The 18,714-nt window shown below is 33.4% G+C and overlaps 1 protein-coding gene across 1 annotated transcript in view; it reads right to left on the bottom strand.

Annotated features, from left to right (window-relative positions):
- Window positions 1-2,000: 2,000 nt before the first annotated feature.
- The window catches only part of KCNJ3 (potassium inwardly rectifying channel subfamily J member 3), a 156,907-nt gene continuing 140,193 nt past the window's right edge, over window positions 2,001-18,714 (bottom strand). Inside the window, exon 3 of the mRNA XM_065880612.1 lies at window positions 2,001-2,649. Within this exon, the coding sequence (XP_065736684.1) occupies window positions 2,063-2,649 (587 nt within the window). The 3' untranslated portion in view covers window positions 2,001-2,062. The remainder of the gene's footprint in view (window positions 2,650-18,714) is intronic.

Genomic DNA, 18,714 nt, shown 5'->3' with positions numbered 1-18,714 from the left:
AACAAATTAAAATGACTCTCTAAATTAAATTATGGCTCTGTTTAGTTTTAAGTGGTTGGACTAAATGATCTGTGCAGTCTCTTCCACTGATAATAAATATACTGTGACCCCTGGGTCCCCTTCTCTCTCTGCTACTATTTCATTTCCTATATCCAGTAAATAAGAAAGTTTGGGGGTAAGGGTTAGGGCAACCAGCTCTATTCACAGTGGTTGGATGCTCAAGGTTGATCATTTTGCCAGTAACAATTCCCTGGTATATGTTTGCACCTGCAGAATTTGGTTGATACAGAGGTAGCCAGAAGGTATTATTGTAGTCAATGATAGAATTGTTGATGTAATAATTTTCCAATACGAAAATCATCACAGGATTACTAAAAACAATGGGAAATGGTGGGAGCCCAAACCAGCTATTAAGGATTTACAATTTATAAGGAGAAGTAGATTAATTCTGGACAGACTTAGATTGCAATACCCCAAAAAGCTTTGTAGGAAAATCCATGATATTCTGACAAGAGGCACTTGTAAATTTTCATTAAAATCTCTGCATTCCAAATCTTTATTTTTCATGTGTTCTTCTGAGGAATAGTTTTGATTCCTACTAATGAGTCATAAATATCAAACCTTTGGGTTCAAAAAATAGTACTGCTAAAATTATTTTGGTGGGCCAGAGATCCAAGACACCAATAATTGAGCGTTTACCGAAACAAAACAAAACAAAAAACTCACATGGGTAAAATATCTTCAAGTTATCTGATTTTAAATTCTCTCAGGTATATACAAAACATTCCTTCTGAATTGAGTGACAGGCAAGGGATGAAATAGGTTCCCCAGGTGAGGAAAAGAGTCTGTCCTGCTATAACAAGTTCCACAAACAGGAGAATGGCATAAAAAGAGACTCAATGAGACATACATATTTTACACATAAATACCTATCATCTGTTTCATTGTATTGTTTTATCTCCTCAAAGATAAATTACTGATTTTTAAAATGACAAAAGTTTGAGAAAAAGAGTGAAAATGTTACCAATTGACTCAGTTTGAAACAGGGACCATTAATTATGTAATTTCACACAGAGTCCAATATATTCAATATAACTTCGCTACTGACTATTACAGTGATTCAACATTTGTTCAGAGCTCATATTTGTATTAGATCATATGTAAAAGAGATTTCCAGACTTTAATCAGTCCAGGAAAGGACCAACTCTCAAAATGGCAATATTTATTTTTTCCCAGTACTAGCAACTTTTAAAAATCATAAGAAATTGTCAGTGTATTAGTATGCTTCAAAATTTACAAGTTAAACATATAATGGTTATATTTTTGCAGGGCCATAAGTAGCACAGACTTGTGTGACTCCCTCGTATAAAGAACAACTGAAAACCTTCCAGGACCTTAAACAGCAGAAAACATTAAATCAGATTTTAAAATGACAAATAATTTAAGGCTAAAATATTTGGTATTAATAATTAATGCCAGAAGCCTTCCTAGCCTAATAAAGTAAACATGCACAAGAACTACAGCTTTGAACAAAACATCACAATTTTATCAGATATATGTATGTACGTGTGTGTATGTGTATGTATATATATGTACATATATGTGTGTGTATATATAAAACTATGTGTACACACACACACATATATATATATATATTTTTATCACCCTGAAAGCTATCAATTCATGTTTGGCTTAATACGTATGTTAGAAATGTTGTGCAGGGTACTACCCCTTTAAATATATATATATACATTTTCCATAATATACAATATAAATATACCATATATAAATCATGCCATAAAACTAAATGTACAATTTGCACATTATTGCATGCTTGATGTGATAATACATGCCCATTAATAAGAACTTCCTTCTGATGTCCTCCCTTTACAACTTTATCTTTTACACATTAGCAATACTTGAAAAGGAAGGTTCTTAAATATGTATATATGACTGGGGGAAAAAATGTACCTTTCAGATTCCTTAAAGAGGATTACCTCATCAGCCAAATATTGGACTATTACCAAATCAAACAGTAAATAATGCCTGAAGGGGTGTTTGGTTATGTGAATCTATCAGAGTTCATTTTTCTTAGTTTTGCCGGAAGATTCCCTTCCATCCTGGCTGCTCCTCCAGCCATCTTTTGAAGCTTTGGTGGCAAATCAGCCACCGACTGGCTCATGGGATCAGACAACATTTTGGTGGTTTTAGATACCAGTTTTTCTTCTGAGTTGCCAGGTACTGAACTTATTCGTTGAAGTTTCATGGGCAAATCGCCCAAGCTGTAGGCTTTTTCAGAAGTTGTAGAACTCATCCTCAAGAGTTTTTTGGGAAAGTCTTCTCTTCCAGTAATTTTCTGCAGCTTAGATGGAAGTTTGGTACTAATGTCATCTAGTCCATCTAAGCATTCCACAGAATTATGTCTTTCTTTGCTGTTAGTTATGGCTGGTGCTATTAAAGGGGACGACATAAGAAGCATTTCCTCCTGTTCTTTCACGCTGTAAGGTGGCGTGGGGACTTCAAATGTTGCATGGAACTGGGAGTAATCAACTTTAAAGAATCCTTCTTCTAAGGAAATTACAGGGAAAAAACGGTGGCCCCAAAGAACTTCATCTTCAGTGTATGATGTTCGAGCTTGACAAGTCATCCCTGAAAGCAAAAAGGAAGTCCTTGATAAATTACACATAGTAGAAGCACATGTTAAGGCATTTTGAACTAAGGAATTCATTTTGCTTGTTAACTTAAGAAGGATACTTAACCGCGTATCACTTTCCTCTTCTGTAGAGTAAAATATAAAAAGCAACACCTGTCTTACAGTACTGTTGTAAGCATGAAATAAAATTACAGGTACAGAAATGTAAAACGAGCCAAAATAGTTGGCTTTTATAAATGAAAGCAAGGATAACCATCCCAAGTATTTGTTAAATGAATAAAAGTTGAAAATATTTCTATGTTGTATAATGTAAAGTCATTGTAGAGATTCCCTTCTTCTGGACCTTTAGGGCCAGAATGAACTTTTGTTCAAGTTTCAGAAATCCTATGCTAAAATCAGTAATCTGGGCCACTGTGATGTTGCAAGTTCTATTCCTGCTATACAAATTTATGAAACTGAATGCTGGATATAAGATGTGAAATGCTGCCATTTATATATTATGTTGCTTGGATATCATTTACCTTATGTTACTCTGATTAACTCAATTCTGTTCTCATTAATCATATGTGAAGACTAAGTTACTCTTAAATCAGTCAGCCTCTGAATATTCCTTTGTGAAGACTGGAAATATATGAATAAATTAAAGCCATATATTACATTTCAGTTTTATATTAGTCAAAAGGTACAATTTTCTATAAGTTGCAAAAGGCATTACTGTCCTCTACCTTTACTATCAGACATCTATTAAAGGTTATTAAAGTGTAAAATAATAGATGAATTTAAAAAATGCATCTTTCCAATAGTTAAGTATAATTTAAGCAAGTAATGACAGTCTTTCTTCTTTCATTCCTATTCTCCCTTTGTCACTTTATAAATAATTTCTACTGTGTTTAAGCCTGGTATAGTTTGGATAAAGAGATATTCTGTATTTTTTCCTCTGACTAGCAATCACACATGCAATACTTAGAATTAGAAATAAACTGCATAATTCAAAAAACATACTGAAGATAAATTAAATCCTTCACTGAATCCTTCCAAAATCTTACCTTATAATTATTATCAGTTCTATATTACCAGGGAATCAGTTGTTATGACATATATATTGTCTTTTTCCAGACAGCTTTTAAAGAAATTTATGTAGAAAATAAATGCCCATCTCAGGCACTATGTTAGGTGCTCTCTCTCCATATTATTTCTAATCATCAATATCACCTTGATAAGAAAATATTTTTGTCTATTTTAAAGACAAAGAGTATAATGCTCAGAGAGTTTAAATCTCTTGCCCTTCCTGGCACACAGATCTAGGAAGCTGTAGAGAAAAGTTGGTATTATTCTAACTTCTGTTTTTGTTGTTGTTTTTACTTTGCCATGATGTCTCTATTATTTTAGTTGGGAACCTGATTCTAAACAACTTATCAATCTCACTGTCATGGTGGAAATCTGACAGTGACCCAATACTAGTCTTCATAATCATTATCATATCAGGAGTAGCACCCAGAAATATTTATATGTGAAGATAACAAAATTAGACTAAAAAGTGATTTGTACATTTTATAGACATGCATACAGTAAGTATCATTCTGTATTTTCAAACAGATTTCTAGTTTCTGACAATATTTATGAGAAAAAATTATAGAACATCACTTATTTAGAGAAGATAAAAAGTATATTTCCCAATATATTTACTTGGTTTTATTTTGAGATGTTTAAATATTAAGCAAACTACCTGGAATAAAGAACAAATATTGATGTTTTTATCCATTAGTATATGAAACAATAAAATGAGTAAGTATCCTTTATTGTTTAATTGAATAAGTACCCTTTAATTTCTCTCCAAGAGCAATCACTCTCATGAATTCTTTATGTATACTTGCCAGGTCAGGGTATTAATTTATATAAATTTATGAAAAAGGATCAGTATAAATGCATGTATATATTAAGAGCTGAAGTAAATTAAGATTATGAACTTTGTTCAATTATTTCTAACAACAGTAGATTACATATTGAAACAAAATTTGATTCCTATCACATTCTTAGCCCATATTTAGCTACTTTTTTCTTTGCATTAAGAAAGGACTATGAAATTAAAAATAAAAATTCTGTCCCCATTATTTATCATTATAATGTACTGTGCTGCTGATGCCTACCCTGAGCTGTTTCATATGTAGCTATCAGAAGTCATAGAGAAGAACTAGAGAACCTTAAATGAAGGGAAAAAAATGGGGGAAATAAAATCTTGTAAAATTTTTACTTTGAGGAAACAGGATATTGATAATTAAGATACTATGACATCTACAATGGAAACAGGTATTTCAAATGTTTGTTCATGTAAAAATACCTGTAAGCATTATTGCTAAAATGCCAGTGGATAATTCTGACTGAAAAGGAAGGTAGGGATTTTATTCTACTATACGAAATTGACTTTACTTCCTTTCATAGCAAACTAATACTGGTGAGGCAACATTTTTATATAATTGAAAAATATATAAATTAGGCTTCCTATTACCCTACTAAACAGCTTGTAAAAATCACTTAAAGCTCTCTGAGCCTCAGTTTACTCTTCTACATAGTAAGGATAACAATATCCTCTTACAAAGCTGTTGAGAGTTTGAGATAAGTGAAGTGTACAAAACAGTGTTTGGTATCAGGCAGTGCTCCATCATAACTGCTTTTCTTTTTATCATTCTGTGGGTGATCATTTGCATTTCCTGTTTTCCCTAGAAATTAGTGATAATGCATTCATATAAGCGGAGAATTTTGACATATTAGTAATTGTCCCATATTAGTAATATAGGATATTAAACTTAAAAATTGCTAGGTATCACATAGCAATTTTCTTTTGAAATGGTCAGCTAAACATTCAAAATATTTCAAAACTACAGAAGAAGATACATTACTCATCTTCTCAATTTTTAGGGTTTCTCAACATTTTCCACCTAATTATCTAGAATAGCTGGGAAGACTAAGTATGGAAACTTGGGGTGTATTAAAAAGGCCCCGGCAAGGTGAGTCCACTATAATACTTTGGTAATGAAGAACATTTGTCAGCACTTTAACCTTTGTTTGTTCTTCTACTGTTTGTTTGTTCTTCTACTGTTCCTTTTACACTTTCATTAAAAGTAGGTACACAAATATCAGACATTTCCAATTCAACAACATCATCGTTTTAAAATCTGATTTCACCTCAGGATGTTAATGCACAATCAACATATGGATAATAATATGGAAACATTATTAATTGGATAACAGGAAGATCTCTATGATGGTCAATCTGCAGTTTAGACAATGTGTTAAAATAAGATGTAATTGAGAAACTACTTCTTTTTACAAGTTATCCCAAAAAAGTAACACCCAAAATGGTGTTGAAAATATAGAATACAGATTTCAATTGAGAAGATTTAAAGTAAATATAATTGTTTTCTAAGAACATGAATATATTACAGTATTCTTTCTTCTAGAGTGCTTTATCTTATGATACTACTTACTCTAAGCCAAATTATTTAAAAATAATCCATGCTTAGATTCATAATTACAAATGCCATTTGACTCAAACTAAATACAGGTAAAAAGATACTATATGATTGCACCTCTTAACTGGCAATGCGACTGTTTGCATGTTTTAACCAGATTCCAGGCTTGAACAAATGTGATGAAAATCAACACGAGCTCTCATCTCTGTGGAAACTGGCAAAGCAGCAGATGCTGCTTTAACTGGAAATAGCTGGGACTTTTGAATCCTTAGATGAAAAACATTTTGTGAAAAAACGACTTATCCTGTGCCTTGATTCATGGACAAAGAAACTATATGTTGTTGTTTAATTTATTCCAAAGTAGTGTTTCAATTTAAAATGATAGAGGCAATGTAGTCTAATCTCTTTATTTTTGACTTTTCTCTTTCCTGATTCTGCCTTTACATCATTAAGTTCACCTCCCTAACTTAACTGAACATTCATTCAGATAAGAAGTCTGAAAGCTTTTTGAGTGAAAATGGCAAACTGAATTGTTATTTTGACAAGTCCTTAATTAAACTTTCAGAATACCTCTAACTCAGTTGTTTTCTATTGTTTCTTCTGAACAGAGATGGTGCATATGTCACCTACGTGAGGTGAGTACAAGATGGTTAAATGCAGTATAACCACAGGCCAAGGGGAATGTCTGGATGCTGCGACACAGAAAATACCAAGCAATCGATAACTTCTGCACAGCAGAGGCTTTATCTAAAGCTTACTCAGTATGGAAGTTGCTGAGGGGGTGTGGGGGTGTGGGAAGTTCTCCAATAACATGGTGGCTGTAGCTGCACTTAATCATGTGTGCACTAAACAAAAAGGAAAATAAAAGCAAATCTCCTTCAAACGAGCCGTGTCATAATAGTAATAATAGGTAACATCACTATAGGGCTTACTATGTGCCAACTATCTTTCTAAGCACTTTTTGGAATCTTCACAACTGTTTGAGGAAGGCATGTGAACCCCAGTTCCACCACTAATTAATACATGATCTTTAAAAAAACTACCAAATCTCTTAATCCTCAATTTCATCATCTGTAAAATTAAGGCCCCCCCTACTGATTTCACCTGAATATTCTGAGAATTAAGTGAAATTATTTAATAGATATATATATAATTAAGTTATATATGTAACTTACATATGTAATTTATATATATATAGATACATATATATACACATTGCTTGTACAATAAAAATTGGTCATTTTCATCCATAAGTCCCTAAATACAAGCTACATAACTCTACAAATTTCATTTATACACATACGTACACACAACTGAAATATTTAGCCAAGTAATAATATCTTAAATCTGTCCCCTTTGTCTATTTCTTTCTTTAAATTGGCAGTGGTTTTTATAACTGAATTGACTAATAGCTTAACATGCATAGCATATGCTATAACACAAAGTAATTTCCTAGTCCACCCTATGCACTGCTCTGAGGATTACTGAATAAGATCTGTAGCTGTGACTTCCCTAAAGCACTTCCAAAATTTCACCCATCCCCCTAGATGTAATAACTGTAAGGCTCACTTGGCATTCTCTGCATGCTCTCTATTGTGTTGCACTGAGCTGAACCCAAATTTAAACTATAAACTTTCTGAGGAAGCACATGATGTTTGGGACTTTTTTATCTTGTTTACAAAATACAAAGACCCCATGTACACTGCTGTTCAATAATATTAAGGTCATGGCACCAGGCTCTTCTGGGATATTGGTTGAAAAGCTAACTAAGGATACATAAATGGCTACCAGAAACTGCAGTTTTCAAAGAAATGGAATCTCTTTACTTTTAAAGTTCAACATATTTTGCTCAGACAGACTTTTAGTGAGGAGTAGAAGTTTCTGGCATACATTCAACCCAATATTATCCTCTATTATTTACAAGCATTTGGTCTTACAATGTGTTCTCAGACATCAGTTTGCTATTATTCCCTAAGCTAGGTCAAAGAAATCTAAAAAAGTAAAAATAAAAGCAAGAAGAAAAAGCCAATTATATTTGTTAGAAAATAGTTTTAAAAAATTAAATTAAAAAAGAAAATAAAGTGTCAATAAGAAATTTAGCAATAAATGTTTCAAATGTACTACTTTAGGTTTCTAAGTTCCCAGAAGAACAAAAGAAAAGAAAATAGACTTTTAACCATGACCAACAGAACAAAATGTTAGATTCCCAGAAAGGAATATAAGTGCAGGTGCTAAGGGTCAATGGCAGATGGACAATATGACAGGGAATTCATTATCATACTGCTGAAAATATATTTAAGAGAATCAAGGTAATATTAAGCAAAAGAACATGGGTTTTGAATATAAATGAGATTGTTGCGGTTTTAACCATACATTATTAGTAAGACCTTAGGCATATTATTTCAATGATCTGAACTTTGTTTACTAAAATATATCAATAGTAATAAGGGATAATAACATATTTATAAGGCTATCATGATTATAAATAATACCTACTTAATGGGTCTACCATATATCTAAAATAATAAAGGTTCAATAAGTGGTAGCTATTATCAATTATTATTATTATTGGGGTTCCAGCTAGTTAAAAGGTCATTTTAGATATATTTCAATTCTTTAGTGATCACTTTCTTTCTTAGAATCAACTCAAGGCAAATGAAATAATTCTCATCTTGTTAGTTTCTATTAACTTGATATAGACCATGTTGTCTATATTTATCTGGAGTATGAGGAAAGGCCTATATTACACACATAATGAACTGAGTCAAGTCTAGCACTGCCAACCTGGCCTGCCCTGCACAAGTGTGACTAACTTTACCGTAGTAACTATTTCCCTCAAAATACAATTAACTTCTCTACTTTGTTGACAAGGCACTATCTTCAGCTCTCCACTCTCACTTCATACAGAAGCATTGCAGAATTTACCCAGCACACTTTCAAATGATTATAACTCCCTTACCCTAACTGTAGAAGTGTTCCATTCTTGCTTATCTTTTCCTCTCTTCCTTCATGGTACCTATTAAAACATACTTTCTTGCACTGACAATGACAGAAACAAAAAGCTACCGAAATCCATTCATGCTATTGTTTTCTCCTGTTAAGATATGATTTTTAGCTTCCAAAGCATCTTAATGGTATAGGTATAATGTAACCTAATTACTGTTGGGAAATATCCTATATTATGAGACTGACATCATAAAAGATATTTTTCAAAGGGAAAATGTAATAAATTTCTAGCTTAAAAGAAAACAGAACACCTTTCAGATAACGCTGGAATTTAATCATTTTGGTGAACATTATCCCTAGTCATTGGGAAGAAAAACTTTTGATATATTATCTGAAGCAATACCACCTGTCAACTTTAAAAAAATATTGCACACAAATTACAGCAATTAAATGCTTAGATTAATCCATTTTAAAAGATATTCTCGGGCTTCCCTGGTGGCGCAGTGGTTGAGAGTCCGCCTGCCGATGTGGGGGACACTGGTTCATGCCCCGGTCTGGGAGGATCCCACATGCCGCAGAGCGGCTGGGCCCGTAAGCCATGGCCACTGAGCCTGCGCGTCCGGAGCCTGTGCTCCGCAACGGGAGAGGCTACAACAGTGAGAGGCCCACGTACCGCAAAAAAAAAAAAAAAGATATTCTTAAAACTTTGCTTTAAAATGTCACTCAGAGCCACTTTCTATAATGTATGGGACTGAATTGTTTGTGTTCCCTTAAAATTCATAGGTTGAATTTTCACCCTAAACTCTAATGTGACGATATTAAGCGGTGGGGCTTAGTAACTTTTGAATATGTTATATTTAAACTAAATAAATAAAATTTAATCAAGAAATAAAAAACAAACCCCACAGTTACTAGCATGTCTTCCTAGTTCCTTCAAAATCTAGCTCTAAGTTACCACTATAGTTTCAGCTCTTTAAAAACCTTAACAACAATAACTACAACACAGCAAAATATATATGCCAAATCCTAAGTGTCTTCTATATGCATTATCGTATAATTCTCCCCACCACTCTATGAAGTGTGTACTATTTTCATATGACAGACAACGATCCTGAGGTATCAGGAGGGGGAAGTAGCTTCTCCAATGTCACATGACAAAGGATGGTAAATCCAGAGCCAGTTTTTTTAACCTCTATTCTATTCTGCTCCAATTTTCTTAAATGGATGACTTTCCTATTAGTAAGTACTGTTTTCCATATATATTACTTGGTTTATGCTATTTCAACTGCTTAAAATGTCCTCTTCCATCTCTCTATCTGTTGACATAATTCCTCATATTCAAAGCTCAGAACAAAGTGTCATTAATTCTATGAAGTCTTTCCCGATTTTTCTATTTTAATTTATTGTCTTTTAAATGTGTCTTATTGTCATGCACGTATGCACAGGCACACACATCAATATTCTCTGACCACTAGGTGTTGTAAATATCTCAATGACATACATAATTGACTTCAATCAGTGATAATACTTAACATTTATTAACATGTTAAACATCTCCTTTCTGCCAGGCACTCTTCTAGGTGCTGAATTACCAGGTGCTATGGCAATGGACTGAAGGATCAACCTCTCGACCTCCATGTTTAAACCTAGTCCTGAAAAATGAGTAGTAGTTTATCACATAGTCCACATCTACCATGTGAGAAAAACACATTCTGGGGTGGGGAAAGACTTGTGCACACATCCGGTTGTGTAGGGGCACAACCAGTTGTACTTGAATTTAGGATACAGTTCCTGTTTGTTCATTCATTACGGTTACAGACAAATATCACATTAGAATAAGCTTCTTAGGAGAACTCTTATCCACCTTGGCATCGCTAGTATCCAACATGGTGCCAGGTATTAGATGCTCAATGCTTTCTTGGGGAGAGACAGTAGAAGGAATGGAGGAAGAGGAAAAATGGGAAGGTTAAAATGGCAGTGCAGGAAAAGTCAACTTTTTGAATGAATCAGAGCTCCCATACCCATTAGTAATTTATTCACCACCAGTAGAGATTGTCACCAACAAAAAAAGAAGGAATATAATTGTTAATGAAATAGATATATGTCAATCTTGATTTTTTCTTTGCTTTTAGGGTGATGATCTATTCATTAGTTCAACATATGAACTCAAAAATTGACTTTGAAACATCTATACTAAGAGCTTCTTATTTTAATTAGTAAAGTAGGGAGGGAAGAATATTAAAATATATATAATCACTGTATAGAATATGAATGATTCTTGCACAAAGAAGCAAGACACACTTGCTAATAATAAATCACACTCAGTGATAACCAGTCTGTTATCCACTGAAACCACTATTTTCTCCTTACATTTTTTTGAAATTATACACTGACAGATGTACAACCAGATATATTTACTAGAAGTTAGATTTATCTGCATTTAACCGTTAAACCATACGATAATTAAATTACTTGAATATTTTGATACACTTGAATACCTGACCTCTAGTTAAATCTAAAGTTTTGAGGAAACTATCCCTTATGCAACTATAACTGATCACCTTAGAAAATGGAGCAAATCCATTTTTACCTGACAATTGAAAACTTATTTTCCCCTTAATTCATGAGACTGACTTTTTATATAGGTTGCTATATCTTTTTCAATCACAAACTATATCTATTTTTTTAACATCTTCTTTGGCAGAAATTCAAATACATTTTGTCTGCTTGCAGGCTTAGAACAGAGCCTGAATAAATATTTGCAATTCAGCAGTTGTTCTGGTTCTATGCTTTTCAGTAAAAAGTCAGAGAATTTTGCTTGTAATTTTGCTGTTTCGTTATTTACAAAGACTAAATGAAAAATAAAGTCCCTATAATTTTATGGGAACTATTACTGAGTGGCGTTTATTTTAGGTATGAAAAATGCCATAACACAGTAATAATCACAAAATATATGACATTTTAGCACATGTATTTTAAAGGAAAATGATTGGGTTGAACATGTATGTATAAGTCTTCTGAAAGAATTAATTTTTCTGCCATGACATAAACAGGTATTTCAAAGTCAAAATATTAAAAGTTTCAAAACAATGAGATATTACCTCACACAGGTCAGAATGGTCATCATCACAAAATCTACAAACAATAAATGCTGGAGACGGTGTGGAGAAAAGGGAACACTCTTGCACTGTTGTTGGGAATGTAAATTGGTACAGCCACTATGGAGAAGAGTATGGAGGTTCCTTAAAAAACTAAAAATAGAGCTATCATATGACCCAGCAATCCCACTCCTAGGCATATATCTGTAGAAAACCATAATTCAAAAAGATTCATGGACCCCAATGTTCACTGCAGCACTGTTTACAACAGCTAGGACATGGAAGCAACCTAAATGTCCATCGACAAAGGAATGGATAAAGAAGATGTGGTACATATATACAATGGCGTATTACTCAGCCATAGAAAGGAACAAAATAGTTTCTCATTTGCGAGACATGGATGGACCTAGAGACTGTCATATGGCATGAAGTAAGTCAGAAAGAGAAAAACAAATATCGTATAATATCGCTTATAAGTGGAATCTAGAAAAATGGTACAGATGAACTTACTGGCAAAGCAGAAATAGAGTCACAGTTGTAGAGAACAAACATACGGATACCAGTGGGGGAAGTAGCAGGGAAGGATGAATTGGGAGATTAGGATTGACATATATATACTACTATGTATAAAATAGAAACTAATGAGAACCTACTATTTAGCACAGGGAACCCCACTCAGTGATCTGTTGTGACCTAAATGGGAAGGAAATCTAAAAAAGAGTGGATATATGTATACATATAACTGATTCACTTTACTGTATGGTAGAAACTAACACAACATTGTAAAGCAACTATACTTTAATAAAAATGAAAACAAACAAAAAATGTTTCCCTAAACTACATAGTTTCTCATCTCCTTGGACAGTACTTTAAATTATTTGAATTAAACAAAATAAAATCACTTAAAGTAAAAGTCAACGATATAAAAATGCTGAGGAAAATAGCATATGAGATGCAAATAGTAACTTCCTTAAAATCGACATTTCAGAAAGGAAGTGATGACAAAACTCTGTAAGTTTATGCTAACATATAGTTCAACTCCTAAGACAGCCTAGATTTTTCCCCCAGGTTTTAAGTAAAAAATGATCTGTCTACAGCATTCTGTTAAGGTATCCAAGATCTGGAGGCAAAATTCTCAACTGGCCTGGTGACCTTGTGGGGAAATTTTATTGTATATATGTTTGCAGAAAGTTTTGACATTTATGTACAGAATTATTTATATCATATAAAAGATGCTAAGATATATAATACATAAAACTGTCTAATATTCAAAGGCTTGTTAATATTACAAGGGTCTAAATAAGGACGTAATAACCAAGGTCTAAATAAGGAAGGGAAAGAGAAAGGAGAGAAGGCAAGTGAATTAATCCACTTGGAATATTAAGACTCAAGCTCTCTGGTCAGAGGCCCACTTAGGAATCATAAGATAGAATTAATCATTGGTAAAGAAGAGGTTCATTTTGTGACTGTACATACCCACAGGTATCAATTTTTGTATCAGTCATAATTAGAAACTACTTTCTTATATATTCTACCTATTTTAATAGACTTGCAGCTACTGATGTTCATCCTTAGATACATCACTTTTTGAACAACAAAAACAAGGATTAGAAAATAACATCATGCAGTTTTATTCAAGTAATATTTTATTCTTCCTGATAAACATTCTCAAAGTTAAACAAGGTTATATTTCATTCGATTGACCTGAAAAATATATGAAATGTGTATGATATTAACATAAAGGTATCCAAAATTATTCTAAGACTTTTATTCACTAATTTATGTCTTTACCTAACAAAACTTCCATAGGAAAAATGATATAAATTTGTCTGCATTTAGGGGATGAGTCAAGAATAATAGAAATCTTTTAAACAAAATCAAAAGGAAGAATATTGGTGCTATTGATTTAAAAAAATGGGAAAGGAAGCTGATTGGTGGGATGAGGTGTGGGTGGTAAATTTTGTTTCAGACATGTTATTATGATGTAATGTAGAGAGTCTATAACAATATCCTCTAAAATTTATGTACATATATTCTAGAGACTATGCTAAAATATTTAAATGAATTATTTTATTTTCAAAATCCCTGTGAAGTAGTTACTATCTCATTTTCAGCTAATAAACCTGCACCTAATAAAAACGGGGGTGGCAAAAGATCTGAATAAACACTTCATCAAAGAAGATATACAGATGGCAATTAATCATATGAAAAGTACTCCACATTGTATGCTGTTAGGGAACTGAAAAGTAAAATAACAAAGAGATACCACTACACACCTATTAGAATGGCCAAAATCTGGAACACTGACAACAGCAAATGCTGGTGAGGATGTGGAGCAACCAGAAGTCTCAGTCACTGCTGATGGCAATGCAAAATGGTACCGCCACTTTGGAAGTCGGTTTGGTAGCTTCTTACAAAACTAAACACACTCTTACCATATGATACAGCAATCAGGTTCTTTGGTATTTACCCAAATGAGTTGAAAACTTATGTCCACAAAAAATCTGCACACAAATGTTTATCGCAATTTTATTCATAATTGCCAAGGCTTGGAAGCAACCTAAATGTACTTCAGTAGGTAAATGGATAAACAAACTGGTGTGTATCTACACAAAGGAATACTATTTAGTGATAAAAATAAATGAGCTATCAAGCCACAAAAAGACATGGAGTAACCTTAAATGCATATTACTAAGTGAAAATAAGCAAATCTGAAAAGGCTACATACTTTATGATTCCAACTATATGACATTATGGAAAAGGTAATGATGGAGAGAGTGAAAAGATTAATCAGTACAGCGTTTTGGGATGAACAGCTGAAACACCAGGGATTTTTAGGGCAGTAAAACTATTCTGTATGATGTCTTTATATACTTGTCAAAACTTAGAATGCACAACACAAAAGGTGAACCCTAATGTAAACTATGGACGTAGGCTGACAAGGATGTGTCAATGTCGGTACATTGATTGTAAGTGATGAAGCCAGATTACTTCTGTTTTGGGAATTAACTTTTTTCACACCTCAGGAGCCCTTATCTATGCTTATATGCTACATTTCAACCATTTCAGTATGCCTTAAAGATGAACCTAGGTACCACGATGCATATGGTGGGAAAAAAAAAAAACTATTGACAGAGATGTACTACCAGATCTGTTTTCTTTAACAATTTCTAATTTTTGATTATTAGAATCCATAAAGGGGTCTTAAACACTTAAAAAATGTTTAAAACATTACTTTTAAGGGTGGAATGAAAAATCACATAATTAAACACCCTATTTTGTTGTTCTTAAATTTGTATACTCTAAACACCCTGCTCACCACATTAGGCAATACCTAGCCTATTCACATAAGTGTAAGTGGGCACATCTCTCTTACTGTGCCTGTATTTTATCTCCACAAAATGAATGGATGCAAGAAATAGGTATGTCTTCTGTGTAGACTAAGCTAATTTTCAAAACCTAAGTTTAATGCCAAAGTTTCCTCAAACAAAGATATAGTTACGTAATCATTCTTTAAAAATTATAAACAAAATTTCCCCTCTGTAATTTCAAACCATCATTATTGCTTATACCACCTACAGGGGGCTCCATTCCCTCTGATACTGACAGCTCCTAGTTATTTTAGGCTGTTCTCATGCTCTTTTTAATCTACTTCTTCCCTTAATCAATACATATACTCTTTTCTTAATCTTCCTTCAGACATGAATTCTTTAAGTGCATATAATATCTAATAAACAGTGGAAGAAGTAGAACTTATTATAAAGTATCTATCATATACATTCTAAGTCTAGGACTGTTATGAAAATATTCTAGGATCTTAATGAAGAAATGTTCCTATCACCATAAGAGAGAGGAAAATGTACATAGACTATTTTTCAAGAGAAACAGAAAGTAAACATTCAAAACCTCAATATGCCAGAGGTGGATTTAAGATGATACTTGCTTAAGCATCAAGGACTTTCACTAGCACAAGTCCTTTTCACTTTCATACACTTGGTTTCATAATTTCGTCTTCTTTCTTCTTTACAAAGACCTCCCCAAATTATGCAAGCATCCATCCCTGCCTAGATTTGCACCCACAAAGCGCTATAACATGCAATCAAAGCAAGGCTCAGTGACATAGACTGCATGCATAATTAAAAAGATTTGCCATTACTTTGGTGCAATTGTTTTATAATTTATCTGTTCTTAATATTTATTAACTTTGGAAGGAAATTACACATGCATACCTTTTATAGGCATTCCCTATTTCACCTCGAGTACACATCGTATCTGTACAAATTGCCTACTGAACACTGTTCTTCATCTGACATCATGTTTCCCCAGCCCAAAGCTAGTGAGAAAACAGCCTTCCATAGCACCTGGCAATTAGCCTGAGGTCTCTTCCTCACAATTTCCATTCTTTGACTTCATGGAGAACTCAATAGATGTTTGTTATTAGTACTACTATTATTATCAAGATTTTAATATTAATTTTCAAGAACCAAGATCTTATTATACAAAACTATTTTTATAGTGAAAGGTTAAACTCTTTCATTTCCTTGGAATGCTGAAAAACCTCTACCTGATAAGAAGTATTTGGTGTTTTATATTGAGGGAAATTTGTACATATCACCTGAAAAAAATGTGTTGCTCCACTCAGTGGGGGGTAATTGATGTGTATTATTCAGAGGGTGTGACACTGTCTGACAGCGTTTTGTAGAAATCACCTTGACTGCTCCGTGGAGAAAATATCTGATCAGGGCAAGACTAAAACAAGTAGACCAGTTGGGAAGCTGTGTTAAAAGACAATGGCTGTGGAGATAGATTGAAAAGGCATTTAGGAGGCAAATTTAACAAGACTTGAAAACCGACTGGATTCAGAAGGTGAGAAAGACTGGAGACCACAATTTCATATTGTTAGAATGACAAAGATGGATGGACATACCATGAAATTTTACTTGTACTTCTCATAGGAAAGCGAAGATAAAAATAGTAAATTAAATCATACCCTTTTATTTTCTGAACTTTCTGATTAAATTTGTCTGACAGTTTTGTACCATCATGCCTGCCAACTTAGAGTCCTAGCAGCCAGTAAGCATGAGAAAAATAATCATCCTCATCTAACCATGTGCCATTAAACTAAGAACAATTACTTCCAACTAAACCGGCTCTCCATTCTGCTAAGCTCAAAGGAAATGTTATGACTGAAATGTCTCCTCAAACCTCAAGTTTCTATATCTAGCATTAATTTCATTAATTATAGCTTCTTTGTTTTACTCCCGATCTGCTGACAAAGCACCAGCTGGGTCTCAGCCAACTAATTAGATTAAATACATTGAGTTTGAAATACATGAAGTGCATCTTAATGCAATTGTTTTTCCAAGGCTCCTTTCCGAACAAACAGGTATCAATAATCTTATAGTGATTTGGTGATGTTAAAATATAGTTTTGATGGAAGCCATTAACTTTCCTGTAATCAATAGAAATTTGTTGGAATACAGCCACGATTCACTGTTTCGTTTCCAGGAATATGAGAGCAAAATAGGCAAAGAAAAAATGTACTTTATTAAGAACTCTGACAAAGAATTATGTCTACAGTAAGCTGAACAATCTTATTAGCCTGAATAGCACAATTAAAGAAACTCAGAATAATTTGAGTTAGACAGGCCATAGGAAACATAATCTAAAACACTACCTTATGTCAAAGAGGATAACTGAGGTACAGGAGCAACTTCCTGTAAAGGTGCCAGCCTCACCTATTTTCATTTATAACATGATTCAATTTATAGATGATTTCAACACTAGAAAAGTGAAATGGGAATGTGAGTTCAATGACCACCTAATTTGAACACAATCTAAAACAAAGCTTTGCTTTAAAATGAGGAGAGCTGTGATCTTATCTGCGTCATCCAGATTAATTCCATTCTCAGTATAGGTTTAATTACATTCTGAGTTACCTCTTATTTTAATTAACAGTTCTGGTTGTTAATAGAATATGTGAAGGGAAAAGCCATCTGTCTCTCTCTTTACTGCCATCTTAAAATAATGTTTGTGTTTTAAACCTCGGTATACCTCTTCCGAGGTCCCATCAGCTACTTTCAACTAGGGCAAGGAGGCAAATGACAGAACCAGGATGGTATGGTGGGTGGTATAGAGGGTTTTTTAAAGTTTATTACTTTAGACCTAAATATTACATAAAATCTATTATATCTAAGACAGCATAGTTGGCATGACACATTTTTTAATACCGTGAATTGGTTAAGTAAATTCTACTTTCCACTGTCTTTTGTTTGAAAAATTCAAACTAAATATTTTATCCCTAAATCTATCTATCTAGCAATATAGAGCAAAAGTTCTTGATCTTGAAAGGATATAAGATTTTACATATCCAAAGACATGGACAAAAAGAGAGAGTAATAAGAGATTTCCCACCTCTGCTAGAGGCAGCACCGTTCAGAGGAGCAGCTTGGGAGTGAAGCCTATGTCCTAATCTTGTGCTTCAAGCTAGAATACAATAGCTCTGTTTTAACTGAACCAAGAGTCCATCTGAACTGCTGTTCTCATT

Source organism: Phocoena phocoena, chromosome 7 (assembly GCF_963924675.1).
Source record: "Phocoena phocoena chromosome 7, mPhoPho1.1, whole genome shotgun sequence".
Lineage (NCBI taxonomy): Eukaryota > Metazoa > Chordata > Mammalia > Artiodactyla > Phocoenidae > Phocoena > Phocoena phocoena.
This window is presented reverse-complemented; position numbering and strand designations above follow the sequence as displayed.